This window comes from Merops nubicus, unplaced genomic scaffold (genome assembly GCF_000691845.1).
Source record: "Merops nubicus isolate BGI_N331 unplaced genomic scaffold, ASM69184v1 scaffold740, whole genome shotgun sequence".
Lineage (NCBI taxonomy): Eukaryota > Metazoa > Chordata > Aves > Coraciiformes > Meropidae > Merops > Merops nubicus.
Genome location: NW_008583392.1, coordinates 156,206 through 183,305, shown reverse-complemented (window position 1 = coordinate 183,305; position 27,100 = coordinate 156,206). Strand labels below are relative to the sequence as shown.

At 35.6% G+C, this 27,100-nt stretch overlaps 1 protein-coding gene across 1 annotated transcript in view; it reads right to left on the bottom strand.

Annotated features, from left to right (window-relative positions):
- The window catches only part of SNTG1 (syntrophin, gamma 1), a gene marked incomplete at its 3' end in the record, with an annotated part of 62,766 nt that extends 36,240 nt beyond the window's left edge, over positions 1 to 26,526 (bottom strand). The window contains exons 1-3 of the mRNA XM_008940461.1: positions 26,469 to 26,526; positions 15,637 to 15,771; positions 4,342 to 4,398 (exon numbers count right to left, since the gene is read on the bottom strand). Coding sequence (XP_008938709.1) covers positions 4,342 to 4,398; positions 15,637 to 15,771; positions 26,469 to 26,495 — 219 coding nt within the window. The remainder of the gene's footprint in view (positions 1 to 4,341; positions 4,399 to 15,636; positions 15,772 to 26,468) is intronic.
- Between the last annotated feature and the right edge of the window lie 574 nt (positions 26,527 to 27,100).

Genomic DNA, 27,100 nt, shown 5'->3' with positions numbered 1-27,100 from the left:
AAGCTATTAACATTTACTGACAAATGCTGGTTTTGAGTTTGGCAGCATAATAACAAAATTACTATTTTGTTTTTCTAAGCAGAGAGATTCTATTGAAAAATAGACCAATTGTTGCACTTTAGCATCCTCAATATTAGACATTTTTATTTCATATTGAAATGCAAAATTAATTCCACTCTATGAAGTGAAAATGGGCCTGTTTGTTTTAGCTTTAAGGTCTAGTGGCACAATATGGCTCACGTCTATGAGGATAAACTATCTTCCCAACTGACAATGGGTGACTTTATACAGGTTTCTTATTGCAAGCAGTCCCTGTAAAGTGCTGAACTGTGTTCAGAGACTGTCTTTGAGAACACTAGGTGGTGTAAACCAAAACTGTGCAAAGAATCATGCTAGCAATTAAACAATATGGAAAAGAATGTGCCAATATTAATTGGAACATTTAAACTTTTCTTTCCAACAGAATAGCATAGCTGGAACCAAAGTGCCACTTCCAAAATGCATTCAACACCAACTTCCAAGGTACAAAAGACTTTAAAGATGAAAAGATTAAGTTTTAAATGAAAAGCTAGAAGATTAATCAATTAATGCTTTCTAGCCTTTTTATTTTATTTGGTTATTTTTCAATCTGAAACAGAAAATGAATATAAGAAATATAAATGAGTATAAGAAATATCACAGAATGAATGAAGAGGAAGAGAATCATCTATGCAGGTACATAAGTGTAAGCAGGGTAGGTGCTCATGCCTGCTTTAGAGAATGTTTTGATCAAGGACAATTTTGAAAAGTCAAACCAAATCTCAGCTGATCTGCAACACTGTTCATAATTTTAAAAAATGATAAAACAGAGGCAGGAAAATGGCACTGTACAGAATCCTGGTAGCCAGGAATCACACTGGAACTGCAAACCTTACTTTATTTAATGAACTATCAATTTTATTCTGCAAGAACACAACACTCCAATTATTGAGAAACTTGATGTTCTTTCAGAAGTCATACACTTAGCAGCTTCTTGTGTCAAATCTCTGCACCTCAGACTTGTCATAGATGTGACAAATGACTGATATTACACTACACTTATCAATTGCTACATCTAACTCCATGGCTATTCCTGCACACACAGAGATTTATTACTGAGGATTCTAAAGAACTTAAGAAAATAGTTCCTTCTGAACAATGTAAAACAGATTAGTTCTGCTTCAAATTCAATCACACTTTTACCATTCACTTCAGTAAAATGAAATACAGCAAAACACAAACTTTTTTTTCTTTCAGACCTTCAAACAGTGCATTCTAAGCAATTTTTTTTTAAGCTCTTTAGTGGGGATCTTGTGGAAAACAAAACAAAACAAAAACAAACAATCAAACAAACAAAAAAACAAACAACACTCTCACAGGGGCAAACAAAAAAAACCCCCAAACAACAATCTCACAGGGTTTTTTTTTAAGTAGTTAATCGAATGTCTGATTTTTACAAATATAGTTGGAGAACCTAGGTTATAACATAAAAGAAGAGAGTTCACCTCAGAGACAAGCCACCAAAAGATAACTACATGGTTTAATTTTGGAATTATTAACATTTTCACCTCCTGCTTTTTAGGAATAGAAAAAAAAAATAAATCCAAGGTTCCAGTATACATAAGACCCTTCCAAAATTTACTCAAGAGAAAGGTAAAAGGTGGTTTGATCATCTGGGATTTCTGATAGTAAATGAGAGTTTGAGCTGGCAGAAAAAAAAGGCATGATAATGGCATAAAACTGCATGTCAAAACTAGACAAATTCATATCAAAGTGCAAGCAAATATTTTAAAGTGATAGTCATTATCCACTATACTGCTATAACTCACACCTCAGATAAGCTACGTCTTCTGATGTACATCACTACCGGAAAGTAAGTCCTTAAATAACCCCTACCTTTAAATAATCTGAGAGTAGCAGGACAGTAGGAACTACTGTAGCATGTAGGGTTGTGGGAGGCAGTGAAACAAGGAGGGATGCCCTCCATCCTCCTCACTCCTACAGGGTAACTTGTAGACCTCTACTTCATGGCACTGCTACAAAATAATTGCTTTTCTCTTTAAAACTAATAACAAATATAAGTAATTTATTAAAGTTCAGCAATCTTCCAAACCAAAATAACAAACTGTCATTCATCCACAAGGAGATGCATACCTGGATTTAACACTACCATTTCAAACAGAAATCTGGCACTTTCCAGAATATTTGGAACTGACATTGACACTTTATGGCACGCCTAAAAAGTTCATTTCAGTGAGTTTTCATAAAGTTTGCCTATGAAACCAGGAAAAAAACTACTCTATGTTCCAGGTCCAAGTTGTTTCTTACTGCTAGATTAAAATGATAGAAGCAGATTATATTATTTATTTGGTTTAGATTGTGTTGGCCATCCAGTTGCTTATCAACCTTTCCTCTTGAGAATATAGGATTGCTAATAAAGGGATCTAGCAAAAGATGTTGCAATCAACATTCATTGATTTTTAAAAATAAATATTTTTTTTAAAAGTCAACCCACATTGCTTGACACACATCAACAGAATATCCCAGACCACAGAATTCTACTCACCATTTTCATTACCTAATCTACACTATCCAACTAAGATTAAGTTTCCTTTGTTGAAAGAGATCTCTTTTCTATTTAACAACATGTGTTGAAGGGATTCCATCACATAACTGTTAGTTATTCCAAAAATTAACAAGAAATCATCTAGTCATGCCTGAACTTATGTAGCTTCACCTTTCCACTACTTAGAATAACTTTGATCACAAGAAGCAATAAAATAAACCTAGAAAATACGTTTAAATAAAATAATTTAATATAAATCCTTTATTTTTAGATACTATTGCAATTGCTTCTAGTACACTTGATACAGTTTTTCTTGGTATTTTTTTCTATTGAAACAGGTTCTTATTAAAAAAAAAAAAAAAAAAAAAGAATCCCTTCCAGGCTGAATTCAGAGTCTGGTTTGGCAACTTGAAATAGTGACTTCCAAGAATTTTCTTCAGAACAATGGGTATCTTGCTCTAAAAATTTAAGTATATTTTGTCCCACTAATTTAAGAAAGGCCATCACACATTTCATTTCTATTTCACAATGATATTTTATTTAATACAATGGATCTGATACTGAAATAATGTAACCTTGAGCTTGACATCAATTTGAATTCTAAAAGATAAGCCATTGCAATGTATAACTAAAAACCAATTTTAGTGACTCTTGATGACATTTGCTCTCCAAACCACAAAAATCCTTACTGTAACCAGTTATTTCTTAGCACCAGCTAAATAAAAATTCATTCACCCATATACCTGATTTTACACTGATACATTACTTCATCGTTGTTCAGTGAACTGTAACCTATAATGATACTGGAGGAAAATAACTTAGGTGCTGTTGACTAAACTCATGAGAAACTTTGGCTACAAAATAGCAATTAGTTTTCTATGAATAGAGGTCGTTAGCAGGTCAACAGGTTAACAGCAAAAGTACCAATACATATTTTAAGATCTAGTATTTCTATTCAGCAATATTCTTATCAATGACAACACAAATGCACATTAATCCCTCTTCTGAGACACTTCTTAGGAGGTCAGCACAAGCAGATGTTCACAGTAAAGTCTATACTTCCACTTCATATGCATAATTTAAGCCATTCTGCATTCATGTGAAATACACTTTTTCCATTGCTATCTTGAGAATGAGGATTGCTATGTTTAGAATATGTTGTCTAAAAAGGTAAGGTTTTAAAAATCATAGATTATGATGACAAAAATTATTAACCCTTCCTCCCTCTCCTCATGCTGCCCCTCTCTCAAAAAGGGTCATCTGCACTTACACGTGTTTTTCTTGATCTATAATAAAATAAACAACACAAGAACACAATATAACACTTCCTGTCCTACTAATGAATTGCACTGAATTATTGTGATATTCTTTGTAGAAGGATTGTTGATGAGTTTATTGGCTGTTCCATGTGCCTGCCACAGCAACTTAGCATTCATTAATAATTACTTAAATTAGAGTGCTGTTGGACAGCAATACAGTCTGTGCAGTTACAAACACTTTTCAACCTTCCTATCAAACCTTATTGCAGAGTTGCTCAGCTTGGATCTTCAGAGAATGATCTTTCCATTGCCTTCAATTCCACAGGGCAGTGTGGTTGATGGTCACCTACTGTGACAGTATCTAACACACTAGAATATGTTTGCTTTCTTGGTTTTAGTCCTTCAAAATATAGTTTGCCCTTATTAAATGTAACATTAATTACATATAAAAAGACTTTTTGTATAATGTGGAACAAGAGACCAAAAAAATCATCCTACCTTTATACTTAATCCAAATCCTCCCACAGTCTGTCTTCTAATTGTTACTGTTCTCTCCTGGAAAAGAAATAAAACAAGTTCTGTAAGATTTAATGTTTTCTGCCACAACTTTGATATTCACACCTCAGCAAGTTGTTTCTGTGCTTCCATCCTACACTATTTTTCTTGTTTTAATAAACTTGGGAGTTCCTGAATGCAAAAATCCCATGAAACTTCTGTTGCACAGAGAAAAGAAAGTCTGGAAGAAAAGCAAAGGTCCTTAGACAAAAATTCATTTGCTCAATTCATAACTGTTGATCTCAGAGTAATGGTTTAAAAATCATAGCCAATGATTTAAGGGCTATTGTTACAGACAGGATTATTTAAAGCAGCCCATGTTTTTCCTTTTATTGCTCATCCTAAAATATATTCTGTAAAGACTGTAGGATAGTATATGCCTTAGACATGAACATTTAAAAAAAAAAGATTTTTTTTTTTCTCTAGTCCATCTTGTTTACTTTTTGCCCCAGGATCATTTAGAATTAGTTAGCAATAAAAAAAAAAAAATCTTAGTAGCAGGTATATCATAAGTCCAGATAAAAATGTACAGAATATATAGATTTGTTTTTTATAGTGCCCTCTACATGTGGTCTAGTTTTTACACTTATTTAATTAAATATATTCCATAGCAGAAGTCTGCATAATTTTTTTTATCTATACATTTTCATATCTTTCAGCACAATCAGCATAGTTTGCTAGGGTCAGTCAGATTTGAGTAACTGTCTCTTTAGAAACATCAGGGACAGAGAGGATGAAATACCTACAGAGCTGTTTTTCCTTCCTTATTTCATATCTACAGAAAAGAAGGGATGTAGAGAAGGATGTACCTGATATGTAAGAGATCTGGAAAACTGATACTGCTGAATTTGGGGCACAATCCAGCTGCCTTCTTTCTCATTCACATTTGTGACAACTATGAACTTTGTAACAGCAGAAAGAGTGAACTAGTCCAATGTTTTGGATGGCATGATAAAATTGACTGCCTAAAATTAGGTTTTCCCTTTATTTATTTAGGCTAATGCTTGTAAATGTGTCATCTAAGAAAGAGGTATATAATATAGACCTATCCTGTTTCACCCCTGTGCTTCTGCCCTCTTCAAAGGGACCAGAAGAGCCTTCTTGGCTCTCAACATAGACCTTCGAGGAAGGAACCCTCATATGAAGTTCCCAGAAATGGGTTTCAGACCTATCCTGTTTCACCCCTGTGCTTCTGTCCTCTTCAAAGGGACCAGAAGAGCCTTTTTGGCTCTCAACATACACCTTCGAGGAAGGAACCCTCATAATGAAGTTCCCAGAAATGGGTTTCAGTCCACAAAATTGTTTCCCTTAAGGACACAAATTGTACTCAGAAAATCTTTTCTCTACCAGGAAGTTGCAGCTGCAGGTAACGCTGCAGGTAATATATTCAGGACAAACCAATACAGGCCACAGGCTGATGTGTCATCTAAGCTGAGTTTACACAAATAAACATGAAACACTCAACTGTGACTCCACTAGTAGCTGTATATTCCTGCTAACTCAACCTCATTTCCAGCTCCAGCTTGCGTTGAGCAACTAGCCAAGAACAGAAGCTTGACTTCTACACTCTACTCAATACATTCAAGTATTTTTGTTATACGTGCTCAAATCAAATAGAAAATACTTCTGTTACCTAAGAAGATGTTGAAAAAAGCAACCTTTTAATAAATTGGTTTGATAGTACCATGGATGTCCATTAGCCATGGATGGAATATAGAAGATCACACGTTACAATTATGTTTCAAGTGAAGTAGCATGCTAAGTGAAAAGCAGAAATTTTTCAAATTTGTAGTTCATGCCATATGTCAGTAGTAACTGTGAAGTTTAAATAGTGGCATCTGAATATATTCCAAGCAGGATCTATGCTTGCAAAAAGCCTAACAGAAAACTGTCCTGCAGAATATTTATATTTGCTGTTGCCTTTCTTAGCAAACACACACACAAATACCCATAGAAGAGACAGTACTCTTCCCAGTTCTCACACAAGCAAAGGCAGAGCCAAATCAGTACTGAAAACACCTGATGTGGGTTTTTTGTGAGTCTATCAGTGCTCTCTGACAGAAAAGTAGGAGCCTCTTACATGGAGTTCAGCATTACTTTTTAGGAGAAAGAAATGCATGCTCCAGAAATATTTTGCTAGCACAGCAAATTACTAAAGAGACAAAACTGTGCAAAAGTAAGCAAAAGGAACAGAATAATTTCAAACAACCATAGTTTTCCACCACAAGATTAATTTATCAGAAGGTTTTGTCTGGTATTTTTTCCTATGTTCTTTTCTATCTCCATTTTGAGTAGATATTAAATATTTCAGGTCTCAACTGTTACAGTACTGAATTGAACTTTAAAAACATATGGCAAACTAGATCCACTGGAGTGATGTTACATGTAATGAAGCCATTGCATTGTATTTTATCTAGTCGAATTCAACACATTTTGCAGTCCTACCATAAAGAAGTATTAATTCAATGTACCTTAAGTGTAAAGACTTATACATTCTTCACAGAAAACATAAATAATTAACAATCTTCAAGAACACAAATCAGAATTACATACTAGTTATAGATTTCATTAGTAAAACATCAATTATCCCATGGTCTGTGACTGCAAACTTCACACAAACGACATAGTGAAACAGCTTCTTCAGACTTGTCAGAAGCATCACACATTTCATACACTAGAATTTTGGCTTAGGATCAGACCTCAGCTCTGATCAGCTGCTCTTTTTTACCCAGAAGTTTAGAGGAGAAACGATAGGACTCATCTAACCACATCTAATCCATCTAAAACTGAGCCATTGGCTGAGGCAAGTGTTCACCTGTAATCAATAAAGAAAAATAAGTACATTCAATCCAGGGGAGCCAAAGCAGATGCCCAAGTGTGGTGACAATCATTTCATCATATCTGTCCCCTACTGAGTATAGAGTTAGGATATCAGATTTAACTTTGGACAGATGAATTCCTCCCTTTAGAGCTGCAAAGTAACTTGGAGAAGTATTTTGATGATAGATATCGACTTTGAAATGTTTTGCTAGAAAACTCTTTTATATGAGTAAGTTTTTCTTTGTGACTTGAACGTGATTTTTTGCATGTGGCTTACAAAAATCCCAAACCAAGCTTCATTTTCTATGTCATCTTCAACCAAGGTGAACAGAATAAATAAACTACAAAGCACTACATTTTCAAGTAAAATATTACTTTTTAATATCATGATTAAAACAATAAAAAAGTTTGACCAGTAAACTGAAGCAAATTATTTTGTTCTGATGACTTTAGCATTTCAAATGAACAATAATAAAATTATTTAAATTCTTAAAATGCTTCACAATTATTCATTAATAAAATATGGCAACATATTTTGTAGCACTAAAGAAGTCCTCTAAGCATCCTGATTGACCACTTATGCTGCTGCAGGCTAAAGACAATGCTGCTTCATTGATCTCAAATATCTGCTTAAAATAAAGTGTAACTAAAAATCTGTGTCATTTGTAAATTTGTCTATTAATATTTTAGTTTTGCTTTCCCCTCTATTTGCACAAGGCAGTATTCTGTGATTGAATGTGCAAAGGTTTTGTAAATTCCAAAAGCCATTTCATCTCCAAGTTTACAAAATAAAACTTGATTCTGATGAGAAGCTACTTAGTTCAATACCAAGATGATACAAAACGTCCTATGAGCTTGTAATTCCATTACCACACTTGTTATCTGCATTACAGCAAACACAGGGAAAGTTAGAGCTTCTAGGGTCCTTAAATGCAAGATTCAGAGCAGTGTTTTAGAAGCTGCTCCCTGAAAGAGAACAAAAGTACTTATTTTATTGAAAAACTCAAAGCTGCTGCCAAGCTGTCAGCAATTTCCATGCCTCTAACTCAGAAAATTCCTCATCCACACATATGTTCATTGACTGGAAAGAAGAGCTAAGAGTTTTGCCAAAAAAATTCTTTCCTCAGAGCTGTGCAATGAAACAGAAGCAATGTTTTTTAGGCTTTCATTAAAGAGGCATTAAAATTTCTCCTTAAAAACCATAAGATCTTATTGAGATCACGGACATCATCTTAAATGAATTTAGAAGTGAAGAATGACCATGTGAGCACACAGCAAGCATAAACAGTCAGGAAAGGCAAACCCAGAATCCTATACAACCATTAACTATTAGCATTTAGACAAGAATTAATGCTATTTTTAACAGTTAAATTTTAGGGCACAGTAAATATTCAAATATTCCATATTGACAGGTATGTTATGTATAAGAAGGTTTATAATTTTTTAAATGAATCTTAACAATAATGTTTAATTAGAAATATTTTCAAATTATTCTATGTAATATAAACAATTAATCTAATGTGTTCTAGTAATGTGTCTATGAAAGTAGTTAAATAACAGTTGAATAAAAGGATGAAGAAACTTCAAAACTCTTCATAAAACTGAGCTAGCAGCATGTGCAACTTCAGTATTCCATTACTCAACCTTTTTACTTGGATATAAATATTACATTTGCAGTTTGGGACACTGGTGTGTCTGGTTATTCATCTCACAAAAGTAAAGGTATGAAGAATTAATTTGCCTAGGTCTAGACAGAAAACAAAACCTCTCTTTTCACAGTGGATAGAAGAGACACTAAGATAGTATATATATGTAAGAACACTGAAAAAAGCTGAATGGGTGCAGAACAAAAGAGCGTGTGAGAAAAGAGGAACAGATATGGAGAGGAATCTATAATAGCACAGTGACATGGGAAAAAGTACAGGGGGGAAAAAAAGGGGGAAAATGCTAGAATTTTTTTAAGGTAACAATGAGATATAATACATAATCAATGCATTAACATCGACTTCATAGATCAGTCTGTTAACATTTGATGCCATTACATGTTCAAGGCCATGCTGTCATGTAGTTGAACTGCTATTAGCAATCCCACTACATTTTGAAATAAGCAAATGTCAGGAGAAGGTTTATTTTTTTCCATTGAACTGTTTCATACATTTTCAAGAAGGCAGATTTTATACCCTCTTTTTGGTAATGCTGTTTCTTACTGGCATTTCTTTGGATTAATTGGCACAAGCAGTCATTTTACACCCATTCTGAGCATAAAGGACACAGGACAAAGGTCACTCACATTTCCAATTTCAATTAATAGTGTTAACAAGACTTGCTCATCTGCTAACCACTTCCACCGTGTGACATTTGAAGCTTGCCTCCTTATTTCAGTTCCTCATACAGCTGGAGAAGGCTGGCAGGAAGAGATGGAGGCAGAATGCCTGGTCCATTGGAAACCTCCCTTCTCCTGCAGCCACGCTGGAGACTGAGGACAGTAAATACAGCTGTGTGGTGTAGACACCACTGACTGGGATGAGCAAGAGCACTTGACCCTTCTCACGTGCTCACTTCAAAATGTTCCCAGTTCTACAGCATATGCTAAAAGCAGAAACTGTCACCTAAACATCTGCTTACAAAAATTCTGCTCCTAGGATGGATTTATTTCGAAAGTACTGCATTTCTTACATACAGAAAATAGAAGAGAAAAACCCCCACAAACTCAAAGTCACTATGGATCTGAATTCCCACTTGGCTTGGTAATGAAGACTGTCTTTAGTTTTGGGCTAGCTGCAGTTTCCAGCTTCTGCCTCACATCATAAACTGCCATTGAGCAAAGCTTCGAGTTGTTCAAGATTTTTTTGTTTGTTTGTTTGGCAATATTTTTATTTTTATTTTTTTTAGGGGAAAAACCTTCCAATGAGACAAAGTTATTCTGCTTTCAAATCTGGCTTTATAAATAGCAGGCCTGTGTTTGAACTATGCTTTGCTAGGCAGAAAAATAAGCCAGCTTAGGCTGTCCCTAAACAATCATATTTACATCTGTCAGTCCTAGGTTGTCATTTAAAAGCTGTCTAGATTGGCAGGGGGAAAAAAAAGTTACCACCATTTGATAGATACTTGATGACTTCTGTGAAAAAAAAAAAGGATTCACTCCACTGAATAGCTGACAGATACTGCCAGGATTTAAAAAAAGAAAATAATAATAATAAAAAAAATTCATCACCATTCTTTCTGGTAGCTTTGTGGAGGTAACAAGGATGTAAAATGCTTGACAGGTGACCTCTCTGTTCACATACACGGAATTCTCTCCAGGACTAGGAGTTTCATTTTGGCTCCATTATTTATACTATTCAATCACACATCAGAATCAAAATATTAAATAAATACAGTACAGAATACAAATAAAAATCATATGCTTACTATTTTAAGCTTTTCACTTTTTTCTAAATTTCTTTTTCTACTCATTAACAATGCTAATGTTAATTAAACTTGTTTTACCTACACCAAAATATATGAAAAGAAAATTGTACATTCTCAGAGGAGAATGATCCAATGTAACATTTAAAATTCATTCTCAGGACATCTCCAAAATTCTAAAATGTCCAAGCAATGAAACCTAATTACTTAATCTGACTGCTCAGGCAAGTCACAGTTAAGTTATTCTGAATGAAAGCATTCTGAATTTAAACTTATACTTAAAAAAATAATCACTGAAATTTTAAAAAAAAATAAAGAAGAACATTCTACTGTGCAAAGTTTACAAGTTGAAAAACTATCTCTAATGCAACTTTATTTTTGCTGATACTATATGGGCTTTACGTATAGCGTTATAAATCTTTCAACACAGTTGATTGCACAAAAGCAAAAGGACAATTTTAAAAGTGAGATATAATGTGTTCTTATCTTTACAGGAAAAATAATGATTGTGTGATTAATAACGCCAGAAATCAGATCTGGCTACAGTTCAGCCATTTAAGTCAGTGTTACTTTCTGACCTTGGAAAAGATATTTACTGATGAAGGTTTTTTTGTCTATCAGAAAAAAACAATTATGTCAATAGGTTACATTCAGATACATTGATATCAAGTGCAGTTAAATCCTTGGCCACATGCCTTACTACCCAGAGAGCTGCTGCTCTATAAATTCACAAAAAAATGCATTCACTTTTTATTAGTATTGAATGATGATCTTTGCATCAATTTCCAAAAAGATTCTTGATTAAAAAAAAAAGCTACTAAAAAATTATTTATGTTTAATTAAATAATGCATTACTATCCAAGAGCACAGAATTAAATTACTCAAGAAGACATGAGAATCATCTGCATGTTATTATCAGGTGAGTTAGTATCTTGAAATTAGAAAATCTGTGACTTAACAGAACCTTTACAAAAATGTTGTAAAAACACACACTGTCCTGGTAGCTGAACTTAGCAATTTGCCAGCTGTTCACAGTTTATTTTCAGTGTTTTAGAAAAACAGTAACTAATTCAAATCATCCATCTTGTCAGATGGTACATTGTCATATCCTTGGTTTATGTATCTGACATGCACATACATTCTATTAAAAACATTTCTGAGTACAATTAGTGAGCAAATAAAATCTACTAAAGAAAAGAAGAAAAAAACCCACAGCTCTCTACACAGATAACTATATTTATTGATAAAAAAACAATAATCCTTTTACTTAACTTTCATAAACATATGAAATTTGATAGCAACTGTGGGGATTAACTGTAAAATATAAAGATTTTTATACTAGAATTGCAGTTTAAAGCTTTTCCTAGGAATAAATCTACTCAAGAGTCTTACTTCAGATCAGATATGCCACATCTTAGGCAGCTACCACCATGATTTTCAGCCAGACCAGTATTAGGCTATTCTTGTTAGCCCAGGTTATTGACCTATACGTCTAAAAAGCCTGGGAGTTGCCTTATTGTACATTGTCACCTGGAACACCCTACAACAAACTTTTGTGAGTAATATCTAATGTAATGCAAGAAATAGGTTTAAAAGTAAATATAAAATAAAGATCTTCTATACTTCTGCCAGTGATTCTAATTAAGTTCCTACATGGTTTAATTAATCTGTTTTCAGGGCATTTTGTCTTCAGATGAAAAGAGTAAAAATCCTAACTGTTCTGTACCATGATAAACTGTCACTGAGATTTATGACAATTATAATTAAAACCTCTCTGTTAGTAATACCATAAATACTTTGTGAGGACCCAGGACTTTAGGGGAGAAAAAAAATGTATCTGACCTAACAGTCACTGGTTGTACCTTCCAATTTTCCCCAGAGAAGCTCATTGATATCTTCAGAACACAAGCTCCTCCAGCCAGGCATACACTTCCTATACTAGAAAGCCACTTTACAGGCAAGGATTTAATTTGGATTAGTAAAGTTGCTACCTTCTAGGCTTTGACTTTCACAAATTGGTCTCCTCTCACGTTTTGGCATTCGTATCAGAGTTCCAATCCACATCAGAGAGCCGCTAGTAGAATAATGCAGAACCCACTGTGTTTGTGTCTTGAAAAGCGAGCCCTTGTTGCACACAAAGAATTCTCTGTCAGATTTATTGATGCAAATGCTCTGATCAAACTTAGATCTAATCCCTGATTGTCTGAATGAGATTTGATGCTGTATGGAATTGTTATGGGTATGATTCCTGCAGGATCCTCACTCACACTATCATTCTGTTAGGCCTGCTGAAGAAACAGATGCATCCTTTTTTAGTGTTTAACACTGTTTATGTTGCTTATAAACATTTACACATGTTATTTTCTTACTCAAAGCTGTATACAATGAAAGAAAAAACAAGGTTCCTTTGCACTTCCCTAGCTCTGGGAAACAGGAACTGGTTCCTGCCAGAAAGCAAATGTTCTAAATTAAGAACTAGATCCTTAGCCCACATACTCACATTAAGAGACACCTCATTCCTAAGGAGCCATTGATTTCATTTAGATTATTCCACAGGATGCAGATCAGGATACCACTGGAACGTTAAGTGCCTGTTTAAAGTGTGTCCCACACAGAGGAGCATGCAAATTGATTCAGAGCAAACAGAAGAGATACTGTTCAGAACTAGAAACAAACTAATAGCCCTTCCTTACTTAGCAGTGATTAAGTAGAACTTTATAATCAAATTGTTTGAAGATTATTTATTAAAACAGATTAAAAGTAACTACCTGACTGTAAAATTTAACAAACTTATTGTTCCTCAGTTACAATTTTCATTTTTATTCTTTAGAGTTTATTCTACGAGGCATTCACTGTCAGTTGCTAAAGAAAACACTTGCTCTTACTCTGTAGAATGCATGTAAAAGAAAAATAGATGTGGTCAGTCATCTAGAATGACAGAAAGACCAAAACAGAATCAACCAAGTAAAGTAAAAGATAAGAAAAACAGAGAAACAAACAAAAGAAACCTAATAAATCAGGAATAAAAATGAGGAAAAAAAAAATGGAAGAAAAACAAACAAAAAATAAGCCTGAGTGACTTATCTGATTATGCTATATAATCAAAGTACATGATTCCAGATGATTTAAACAACCTATGACTAAAGGACAGTCAACTGTCTGTGAAATGCCAATCACCCTTAGTTGGAACGAAGCTACTTATTCAAGACCTAGTGTTAAAACCCGAAGAAATCAGGGTAATGTGCTCAAAAGTCACTAGCCTAACAATGACAGTTCTAAGAGAAAAGAAACTCTTCATCACCACACTAATATCAATCAGCTAATGAGTTATGCATTCAATATGCAAATAGGATATGGGGAGTGTAACTGGTGAAGCAAATTATCCACTACTTTCTACAACACTGTTGCAAAACCAATGAGGACAGAACTGTAAATAAACCCTTGCTGTGAAATGGAGAAAAACTAAAGATGCATTTCATTAAGACATTTAAATAACAAGTTCCAAAGAAGTCATAGATATTACAGAACAATAATGAAAGCTGTATTTTTGAGTGATAAAGTCTTTTAATAAATAATGCCAGAATGGGGTTGGTGGAGTAACAGTGTCACAGTGTGTGTTGCTAATTGAACAACTATAGCCTGAGCTTGAACTCATGATTTCTTTTTATCTCAGCTGCTAAATATGCAGTCTGTTGAAGAAGAGTACAGCCTGACTGGTAAAAGAAGCATCTATATTTGATCCAAAGCACACAGACCTGTATTAGTAAATTGTATTTGTACAGCATGAAACTGCCAAAAGCAAACATCAGACTTGTCATGCAAATAAATCCAGTCTGCATGGAGACAGTGTAGGCAGTGTGTTCCTCTTGTTTGAGAGAAAAACTCAGAACCATTCACCTTGAGATGTTCATAACAGTAAGATAGATTTTCCTATACATTTTCCATTAACCTTCCACACTCTTAGCACTATTCACATTTCACCAATTTCTTTCTGGTTTCTGCTTTGTATCTTTTTTTTTATACCTGAATCTAGAAATGCAGGGATGTGGCAATAGCTGCAATTAACTAATAAAAAAGACAGACATAATTGCAGTCACAGAACATTTGCATAAACAGATATTACACTACTATGCCTTACCAGATTTCACATGAAATTCTATGATAACTTTATTTAGCTCAAAAGGAGGCCTGAATGTTTATGGTAGTTTCCCATAAATCTTCAAAATATCTCCACAGAAATGATTACAGTACTATAAAAGGTCGACAGAAATCAACAATAATTGATTTTTAATATTTTTAAACTATTTTCTAGAATTATAACTTAGCATTACAGTAGTCCAAACCCTACAGTATTATTCTGTATAACATTTTACAGATTTTTCCATATAATTGTCTGCAAGGCTCAGTTTCTTATCCTCAAAATTCAATATGATGCTTAAATAAGAAATCTGACACATCATGTAAGAAGAGTTACACATAAATCACACCATTACACTGTTGTAGGTGAAGTCCATCTTTATTAACATGATGTGCTGGTAAAACTAGTGACCCATGCAGCATGGGCTGGCAGCGTGCATTGAAGTCTGGTGGTGTGCTACCATATGAAGCAATCAAAGCACCAGAGGACAGCAGGTAACTCCTCTACCAGCAAAGCCCTGCCAGAAGAGTTACCAATCAACTGGCTTTTCAACTCCACAGACAACACTCAGATTTTTAGGTACATTGAGGTATCTGTATTCACCGCAGAAATCACTGCTTGCTTCATTCCCATCACATCCAGTGGCTCCAATGTGCAAGGGTGAGTACAGAGAAACAATACCAACTTATCTTATTGCTGCTCCTTAGATGAGTATTGCCATTTACTCTCAAAAGATGATGTATTAAAAATACCTAAGATAAAATGAAACACCAAACTGTGGGAATAAATGGATACAGATGCATGCGTGCACACACAGAGCAGTTTTTGCTTTGTATGAAGTACATCTTAAAGAAAAAATAGAAACTACTTACACCAGAATAGAAAGGCTCACCAGACACACAGATCACATCCTGCTCCTGGATCATCAAAATATCTTTGGCTAAGTGCAGTCGCACTTTGAAAGGCTCCTGGTTACCATCCTGCAGCAAACAAATCCCTGTCTTTGTCTTCAAAGGAAGGAATAAAGAAAAAAAGTTTTCTCAGTTAGCACTTTGCATTGCTAGAAGCAGTACTTTGAAACAGAATAGCTGAGAGATAGGTGCAGTTACCACAAATACATCAACAAATAATCAAAACTACTACCAGTGGTCACTGTATTTATTTACTGTGCTCAAACTACAAGAGAACCATGGTTACAGCAGCAACCATCAAAGGCAGATTTTGCAGTAATAAGGCACTATTCTGCCCATGTTAGATTTGGAAAACACTCTTCAAATTGCTTCAGAACAGCTGTGCTCTTACTTTCCATTTTTCTATTAAATGGGGACACCTCACACCAATTTTGACACAGAAATACATAAAATAACACATCCAAATTAGCCAGATGTGAGCACTGCCAGCACACGGACCTGTTGTGGGCTGCTCCTGATCTGGGAGCACAACACTGACTTAGGCTTTTAAGTTCCTTTTCAAATGAGGATGTTGAAGTTAAGAATAAGAGAAAAGAGACCAAGGACTGCAACTTCCTCTGGTAACTTACTTCTTGCTCCATTTCTGTATTTTACATTTATGGTTAGAGACCAGGAATTCTGGAAGATTCTCCAATATACAGTAAGTGATTTTCCAACAATTTTATAGTACCTTTGTGGTAGCACCTATTTGTGCTACTTTTTGGGGCATTATATGTTTGAGCAGTGGAAAAGCCTGCACATGTAAGTACTTGCAGTATTTAATAATTTTTCCCTGAAGGCTGTGTTGAAAACAGCACTTCTTATAAGACTTTATAAAATGGACAAAATTCATGTTGGTAGTGAATTTTCCTTACAAGAAATTTGCTTACAAACATGTAATTTACTAGTATTATATACTTATACTATTTGCATTGATATTTGTATATCTGTATGCACATACCCATCTCATAAGAAAATTCATATATAAAAAGTATTTAAAATCTTGGACTCATGAGGGTCAATAACAAAACTTCCACCATCTTCATTCAGGTCAGTTTCAATCCACTGTCTGATAAAAGCTGGCTTGAAAGGAGATCAAGGAAACATAAGTCTTGCTGTGAATTTTAACTGCCAAGGTTGACCTGGCTGAATCTGAGGGCTCTTTCTCAGACACGAGTTTAAAAGAGCATTTGGAAGATCTCCCCACAATGTGCTCCAATACCTTATGTCCATAGCACAGAGAGAACAAACACAAGTTTGGAACTGACAGTAGGCAACTAGCAGAAGAAAGGTTTAAATTGCTCTCAAGAAGCTTTAAAAGAGGTGGAAAGGTCGAGGACAACCTTTAAATAGCTCTATATAGTGTCCTCCACTGACAAACTGTTCTGCCACTTCTCGTCCATGCTCAACACTGAAATTCAGGATATTTTTTTTCCAATGGACACCATTGGAAATGTGTCTAGGTCAGCCATAACTTTGAAAGTGGCTCTGACATATTTTATCCCTTTTAAACTAAGTGAAAAGAAGAAAAAATTAAGAGTTCCATGCACTGAACTCACACTGAGGTCAGATGAAACTCTGGTCAAATGATACCATGCAGACCAATATATGCTAATATTTAGGTGTCTTTTTAAAAAAAAAACAGGATGAGATAGAAACTGGCTGACATTGACAGACAAATCAAATAAATGGATCATGAAAGGCGTTAGGTTTTCAATACTGCTGAAAAATTCCCTCTCATAGCATACATAAAATGTGTCAATGTTAAAATAAAGGGAATATAAAATTTTAACTCCCCTTCCCCTCTCCTTATAACTTCTGCTTTACTAAGATGACTCCTCTTTCCATGGGGTTGTGAAGTAAGCAATGACAATGGAACTTGAGCACCATGGGTGGTAAATAACTGGTCAGATAAAAGGAGTTTGCCTACAAACATCTACCACTTACAAAATGCCTTTCTCCTGCAGAAATTTTGCAGATGTACCTTTCCTCCTTCCTGGATAAGTGTCAATGGAATAAATTCTGCTTCTCATACACTGACTATAATAACTCTGCCTTACTTGACTGCACATATCTGATTTGGTCAATAATCTTATAAAATCTCCAAAGAGTCTTTCTGCAAAAGCTGAGGGCCTTCTCAGTAGGAATGAGAGGCACATAACCACAGCAAACACAATTAGAATAAAATTAAAATTCAAGTCAGTTTCAAAATGCATGTGGGCTGAGCTTATTCACACTGAACAAGGAAATCAAACTCAAGAACAGTAAAATATTTTGGTCCTTGGATCATACACACTCATGGATCTTATTTACATCAGGCATTCTAAAATGTAATGAACCACTTTTACTGCTGTTGGGCTTTATGAAAGCTTGTTTATGATATAGCTCCAAATTAAATCTTCAGTTGTACTACCCCCTTCCCTCTCCTACCTGAAAGCAACATTAACAACCATGTAAAGGAGAAGAATGTAGTTCAGTTTAATTAGATAAACTCAGGAGAAGTCTTCAAGAACAAAGACTGGAATTTGTTAGTTGTACTACCCCCTTCCCTCTCCTACCTGAAAGCAACATTAACAACCATGTAAAGGAGAAGAATATAGTTCAGTTTAATTAGATAAACTCAAGAGAAGTCAAGAATTTGTTTCATTATGTTTCATTTATTTCTGCTGAAATTTTGTTTTTCTTCTCCCCCTTGCTCCCTTTCAAAGCATCCAGTAAACTGAATCAAATAAAAGGTTTGAGGTCCTGCACCCTTATCCAGAGCTGGAGCTTAGGGAAGACTCCCTGTATATAGGCTTTCATGTAAATTAGTGTACACAATATATTTCAACCGTATGACCTCAATAAAATTATTCTGATTGGAGGGAGATCATCTGGCCAGCCTATACCCCTGCCACCCCTTACATTTGGAGAGCCTTGATAGTGTGCACATATGTCTGTGGATGAAGTATGAGGGCGTGGGGTCATGGCTGATGGTAGCTTTTTGTCCCACAACTAATTTTTAAGATTTTTAAGAGAGTGTAGGAGTGGGTATGCTAGGATTTTCCCTTCAAGCCTTCTAAATTTCACTGGTAGATGAGCCTGACCTACCCTTGAGTTACAACAGTAAAACAGCACTCAGCATGTCATCGACCTACTGTAACTGTCAGAGTAAGGTCATGCCAGGCATCCTCCTGTGCTCAAACACATGATAAACTGCATCACCTTACAGCAGACATGGATATAGAAGCACAGTTCATCCAGTAACAGTTTGTTAAGCCAATAAACCTTGACTGTATATCTGAGAGAACACAGGAAGGAACATTGCCCTGCCTACATTTATGCCATCCTATTTTCTTCCTCCTGTTTCTGAGAGTGTGGCACCTGCTGCAAAGAGGGCAAGAAAACTGAGCACCTGAAGTCACACGTGTTTATGAAGTGGATGAGGAAGCAAAATAGAGTGGTGAAAGAAGGAGTTTGCACACGGGAGAGGAATCAGTGACTTCAAGCAGTGATGATGGAAGGTAGAGGTACCTAAGTGCCAGAGGCAGTGAACGTTGCACTAGCACAGGACTGCCTCTGGCACCTCATTCTACACCCTCTTAAGCTAAGTTAGACAAGAACAGTGATGGGGCAAGAGCTGATGTCCTTGGCAGGAGTTTAGAAACTGCTTGCTGTTCCTGAAACAACGTAACTACAGAGGGGCTGCAAAGGGACCCCTCGCTGCCTTGCCACAGCACTCTGCACTGAACTTTCTGCTTCTGACCACCGTAAGAGAACAGAACAGGCTGGCAGAGCCCTCAAGGCAGACTGCTTCTACAAACAGTATGGTTAACTCAGATCATTATTAGCAATAAGGTTGCTGAAAACATCTTTTTTCCATTACACCCTGGCTTACAGCACATAGTCCATATTGATTGTGTATAATATCTGGCCCTAATAACCTTCCCAAAGGAATTTAGAAATACTTACATGCCATAAACAGCTTGGTGCAATATCTATGGCCTTCACAAATACTTAAGAATTCATTTCAGAGGAATTACACACAACTACAGTTTATACATTTATGCTAGCAGCAGTCTCTCCCAAACACATATCAAAATTAATATTGTATGAGAAATGCGTTACCTATTGATTTCAAAATCAATTTTATTTAAGAATTCCAACATAAATATTTTTTAATTTATCTGGCTTAAATAAGGCTATTGACAGTTTGAAGAGGTTTTGTTTGTTTGTTTGTTTACATTTTCCCTATTTGTTGTTTTTCCTGTCATTTGTGATGAGAAAAGAAAACTCTAAAACTTTTTCAATGTGTTGTTCTGGAGAAGACTTATTCAGAATTTCAGACAGTTTTTAGTATTCTTGATTAGTTTTCAAGATAAATCTTTTTATTTATGCTATTAAACACATTTCTTTTGCTTTTACAGTAATAAGTCAATTTGATTAGCTTTGCTTCTGCTCATTTCACATCAGTAGGAAGACTTCAACAAATATGCCAGAATAGTTTAATCCATGAATGAGTGGAAGAAAGGAAAAGGAAAAAAATCTCTCAACATATTTTATATGCAAGCTGGCCTGAGTTTTTGCCTTTTCTTTTGGCTGATATGTCCTAAAATAAATTAAACCTCTGCAATTTAGTTTTAAGCCCTAAAATTTATTTTACCATCAAGAATTTGATACCAGTAAGGAGAATGGGTTGCAGAAACTGCCTTAAATCTGTATGTAGTTCACTTCAGATTAGTATCTACGCTTTTGGATGCCTATTTGAACTGAGGCTGACCTCTGAGTGTAAGGAGATATGCCTGTCACTGCTTTATAATCACAATTACAGTCATAAAAAAGGAAATTGAATCAGAGGAATAAGGCCATAATGGCAACGAATACAAGAGGCAGGAATATGTGTCAGGACCACATAAAGGATGTTTTTTAAATGCTCCAGCTACTCATTCTGTGGAGGTGTTGCTAGCCTAAATGAAAAGCACTTACATTGTCAAAATTGGGGATGCAGCCCAGGTACACAGGGATGTGTTCAGCTTGTCATTCAGAGCCTCTTCTATCAGATACCAATATTTTCCAGACCAAAGGATAGCAAGTCCATTCCTGCACATGAATTTTACACTCTAATCTGACTGAACTGCAGGAAAATGTTGAGTTTGGACTTAATCTTCTTCTTTGATTTGCCAGGTAAGTATTTGGCTATGGCATTCTTTATAAGTGATTTTCTTGAAAGAATAAAATCTTACACAGAGCTTCCTTGCTTCATAGAGTCTGATTAATTCAATATGCAAATTACACAGTTAAAAAAAATCATATATATGAGCTTTCTAGTGAACTCAGGTACTTTTTTAGAGCCAAAACCTTCATTTTCTGACAAGGTTTTAGATCTGAATTGCCTATCTGAATTGCCCATGAGCTTGCTGGGACTAGATTATATCATTACAGTGAAGGCCAAGAGATAAGATAAGGTAAAATTGAAGGCTATTGTGAGAACATGCGTGTTTCTTCAAATTTAATTCACCTATTACATGACATTCTCACAGGCACTGTGAATTGCTAGACATTTTCTATCTGGTGATTTTGGGTTTAAATTATGAGTTGAAGCTGGATTTAAAAAAAAATCCAGAAATTCAAGGTATCAGAAGCCATTTGATATCATTTATAAACAAAGGAAATCAGCAGCTTAGGCTGAAATGCGATGATCAGAAAATGGCATAGAGGTGACCAGAAACAGTCTGAAATAGTATAGACCAAGATTTACGAAAGAAAGTAAGGAGAAAAGCAAAATGCTACTTAAAAAGAAAAACAAATTCTGTGGCAGGCAAAAAAAACCAAAACAAGATGAATGCTTAAATAGAGATCACTAGACCTTTGAACACCAGAATGTATCAAATTATAAAGTTTGCGAAGACTACAACAATATTCATAGGATTCATAAGCAGAGAACACAGCTTATCAATTCAAAATAATCCATCAAAGAAACCATGAACAGTATTGTAAAAAGAGATTAAAAGATTATAAGCATGAAGATTAATGGAATATTTACTCATTTAAATAAGGTTGAAGTTATATTAGGAAAAAATAGCCAAGTTAATAGAAGTAAAGGATGAGATTTCAAAAGTTAGAAAAGTCAGACAGTGGCTCATGCAGCTTGTTCATAAAGTACATGGAAAATACAATTTATTTTTTTAAATATCTAAGGGGAAAAAGATCTAATGCATTATAATCACCCCAGGTCTTCCATTTCATCAGAAGGCTACTTACACTGTAGAGGACAGTACTATGTGAGAGACTGAGATTATCTTCCAAGAGATAGTTTTCAGAATATAGAATAAGGTCAAGCGAGTACAAGAGAGCATTTAAAGAAGCCAGTGACTTTGTGATTTATGCTCTTGTAAAGTTCAGAAAGCTCAGGATAAAGGCTAAAAGAGGAGCTGCATAGTCTTATGGTTTAGAAATTGTTGAATAAGTACAAGAACCAGTACAATAGATGGATTTACTGTTCAGTGACAGAAAAGTGCTTGGAATTCAGAATAACTAAATGTGAGACAATGCAGGATTTCCTACAACTGGCAATTGGAGAAGCCACACAAAAAAAACCCAAAACTATAACTTCTCTATCATCAGATACCAGATAGTTTCCCTTTGGAAAAAAAAGAGAGTGTGTATATATGCAAGACTTCATTTTTTTTGTAGTGCCATTTGAATTGTCTAGCACAGAAGTTATGGGATGCCTTGGAAGGTAACACAACCTCAAGAAGAGATATTTAGGATAATCATTAGGATCTCCTTGAGATTGACACCTATATATATAGATTGACTGCCTACATAGAAAGTGTTTAAGCTTTCAGCATAATCAAAGCTTAATTTAGGCAATAGCCTAGAATAGAAAAGCATAGAGGGCAATTCAGTTGACCAGCAGGTTTGGGGAGAACTGAATCACTGGGCTCCACTGACTGTACTATTCAGATCTGCAGTGGGATCTTAGGCACAAAGTGCAAGTGCAGGTACCTACAAGCAGACAAGACCATTTCAGTGTCTAAATTAGAAATCAAATCCTCCTAATAGATGCTAGAAAAAAAAGATGCATGAAAGCATCAGTACTATAAAAGAACTAAGGTTCCCTCAGAGCCATCCAATGCACTGCAGCATCAGTTATTTAAAATGAAAAGAGCAGGTTAAAGAAAAAAGAATATGTCACAGATACTCTAAAAAACGTGTTTTAGCCTCAGTGCACCTATGTGGAATATTTTGGTTTTATGCTAAATGAAAGTCAGTTCAAATCATTTACTGCCATCAGCAAGGATGGGGATGAAGTACCAATGAGAACCTGAGCCCCACTCATTTTGGGAGAGTAATCTCAGTTCTTCTACAGGGGTGGTGGTGACAGCACTGGAGCATGGGGAAAGAAGAGTAATAAGATATTCAGAAGTAAGAAAACAAAGAGGGGAAGAAGAGGATGATCAAAGAGCCAAGATGCCTCATGACAGCTTTTATTGTCATTATAAAAAACTGCCTAGTAACTATTTCAGCATAGAAAACCAGAGATTATTTCTCCCAAGTCCACAGCAGAACTGAGAATTTGATACAATAGGGGGTGGAGAGGAAAGTTTAAAATGTACTCCTAGATAATGTGGAGCAAAGTCTATAGCTACTTCATGTTTCATGTCAGCAGTTGAAATAAATAAAATAATACCAAAACATCTGTGGCTTGGAGTAACTGTAGTGTTGCTGAAGATGTGTCAATGGAATAGAACCACAAGTTAATTAAGGAGATGCCACAACAGTGCTGCTTTAGTTGCTGTCGGCACTTTCATAAGAAGCTCAAGGTCTAGATGAGGTCTGGTAAATTTTAAGGTACTAAGGAAACTGTATTAAAAACAATAGCTGAAAGGTATATATTGGGAATTGAAATACTTGACAGAATGGATGATTACATCTCATACTGAACTGAAGAAACATATTAAGTAGTTAATATTTGGTTGGTGCACTTCAAAGCACAGTGAACACATCAGTGAAAAAAAAAAAAAATTAAAAAAAACCCTTCTGGAAGCCAAGAAGTCACAAAGTGGAGGTCACTGCCTGGGGGCATACAGTATATGATGCAGTTTTGGACTTATGGGATGTTTAAGGGAGGAACCAAAGGCAGGGAAAGTGATCTAAGGAGGAACAAACAGGGGAAGACAAAGAGTTAAGGGGATAAAAGTGAATTGGTCACAGTAACTTTCTGGTCCTAAGACTGATCAGTGCAGTCTGTTCTATCCTCTTAATAAATACCTTTCTGATTTTTTTTCCTGGATGAGGGATTCTGTGCTGTGTGATTGAGTGTGATGGTCTGTACCAGCAGCTGGAGAGGGGCTGGGGCCTCAGGGGCTCATATGCCATGCTGCCAGCAACTGGGAAGACTGGGATGCAGGGGTAGCTGCTGCTGGGCTGCCAGCAACCCCTCTGCTGGAGGCATCCACACTGTACATACATATACATTTATCCTCACAAGTGGACCTCCATCCTGCTCGGCCTGAGAGGGGAGCAGGGTGAGGCTGTGGTGCTGCCTGTGTGTGTGTGAGGGCTCTGTGTGGTGCTATGTGGTCTGTGTGACTAGCCATGTATGTAAGTATACACATATGTATGGGTACATGCAGTGTGTAATATGCTCTGTGTACACATGCCTACTGGGGATACATCTTCACCCTCACTCCTGGTTGGACCTGAGGGCACAGGGGTGCAGCAGCCTCCCTTCTCTTGGGCTTTCAGATGCAGCTGAATATATTTCCTGCAGAACAAAAACTAAAGTAGATGATGCCTTATAATGATACTGCTGAGGTTTGAGTTAAAAACTACACTATGTGTAAGCATAAGGCTGCTGCTGATTTATTTAGACATAGGCAGCTGATGAAAGTAGGTTGAAAGTCTATATTTTATTAACATTGATTGGCTTGGGAGGGAAGATGTAGATCACAATTTTCAGAATTTCTTGGAAGTGACACCAATGATTCTGTGGCACAAAGCTCATTTTACACAAAGCAGATAAACTGGGGTTGAATCCCCCTCATTTAATTTTATTAATCTAAAAGCTAAAGGAGCTTCTTTAGTGTATCCAGATTATGGAGCTTTTATAGGATGGGTGGAGTCATCTTCCCTTTCCCTTGTCTATCACAGAAGCTCCAATGAAGCAACTGATTTCAAAGAGCTAAATTTGAAATTAATGCCCCCATTAGAAGCCAGATAGAGAATGAAACAGACCTGTCAATGCACTTGGGCTTTAAAAGCTAAATTACAACTTCTATGCTAAGTCAGCTGTCTGTGGCTGCTCTTGTCTTTACTGCTGCTTGGTACAGAGTGAAGTTAATTGCCACTAAACAATCTCTACTAGTGTACAGTTTAAATAATAACATAAAAAGCCTATGAAAATAATAAATATCTGCCTCTTTTCCTCAACAAGTGCATTCAGAAAGAAATTAACAACCCCAAACAAACCAAAATTCCCTTAATAACACGTTTTAACTTCTGTTTAGTCCTGACATGGTGAAGCAGTTGGACTAGATGATCACTGTAGGTCCCTTCCAAGAGAAAATATCCTACTCTAAAAACCAAAGCTCAAAACTAACATGATTTCTTTTTTCATTTTTCTCATGGAAATAGTCTGGGGTATACTGTGTTATAGAATTTAGACTCTGAGGTATTAAAGCGTGATATAGCATCCTGACATAGCATCCTGGACACCACCATAGTATTCTTTCCCAAAGGCAAGTTTCACATTAATATTAGTTTTTCACTCAGCTACTCCTTTAAGAATGATGCCATAATTTAATATGCTTTAGTCTGTTTATTTTCTCTTCTCCCCTCATTGATCCTAATTGATTCTCAGGTCAAAATTTGTTTTGGCTGCAGTTAGTTGTCCACTTCTATTTTTTCATGGGATCATGGTCACACTTACAGGTATTGCCAGTCTTCCTGTTCCCACTCAAAGCTTCCTAAACATTGTTTGTGATTCTCAGTGTAATGATTTTTAAATCATAATAATGCATTTACATCATTATGTAATTTGGTGTAAAACATTATGTCTCATTTGCTGTAGTTTTGAAAATGCATTAAAACAATTTGTTCATAGACAATCACTGTGTAAATAAGATGCTTTTAAATGTCTACAAATGTATCTCATTTGTTTTCCTTAAGGCACAGTTAGTAGCAACACAAAATAAAGCTCTTCTCCCATCTCTAGTGGAGAGGGACTGAAGTACTTAGCACTGGCATTATGAAACTATATGCATTTTAAGCTAAAATAATGCTCTTACCTCATCAAATCAGAATGGAATTATTTTTGGTTATCTTCACAGATTCCCTCCTCTCCCCACCCACCTTTTTCCTGTACTTCTACATTTACCCCTTGATTTTGCTGAAAAGCACCAGACAGATTTCTGGCTCCATTGATGTTTGTCATCATGTACAGGCTTTCAGACACAAACACTTCACTAAGAGCACAGCTCACACAAAACACAGTTACCGGCACCTACATTTACCTGAAGAGGTAAATTGGAACAGACAGAGGTGAGGGCTAGAGATGAATACACCTGGGCAAATTCTTTTATCTTCTACTACAAAGTCTGTCTGACACCATAAAGCAGTCAGATGAATAACTTATATTTGATTATATAACTCATCTCATTTCAGGAAAAAAATTAAAAAAAGGGTAAAAAAAGTTTATGCATGTGAGAAGGATTAAAATTTCACAGATTTTTATTCTACTATTGTTTGAAAAGAAAAATATCTGATCCTACCTCTTCACAGGTGGTCCTGAAATCCATGTGCTATGACACAGCAAGTGATATTTGTCTAAAATGGAGAGAAAGATTTAATTAGAACGAAAAAGATATTGCAAAGCATAAAAGTTATCTGAGCTGAGCAATTGCACTTCTCTTTGTTAGCTCCAGTTACAATCATGGCTTAAAAAGAGAAATGACCAATGTTGGAGCAGGATTAGGAAGTGTAAAGGTGTTAGAAGTTGTTCCTGGTTTGTATGAAGTACACAAACTGGCTTCACTGACATAATCAAAGGGATGATTATGTTCCCACAACCTCCTCCTTTCTACAGGGCACTCAAACTTACTTTTCTTACTGTAAGTGTAAATTTATGTGTTTCATTTTTTTTTTTTCTCCAAAAGTAAGAGTGTACTGGAAAGCAACAGAAATGGAGACAATTAAGCGTGACTCCTCAGAATACCTCCTCTCTTTTGAAAGACTTAATTTTTTTCTTTTCTCCCCTCATTAAAACCCATCATGCATCAATACCTTTGGTCTCACACTTTATTAACAGAGATAATCTCTCCAAGGAAACCAGTGTCATTTAACAGTGTGCCTATTTTGGAGAAATATTTATGAGTTAAAAAACCCAAATGTTAGAAAAGTCAGG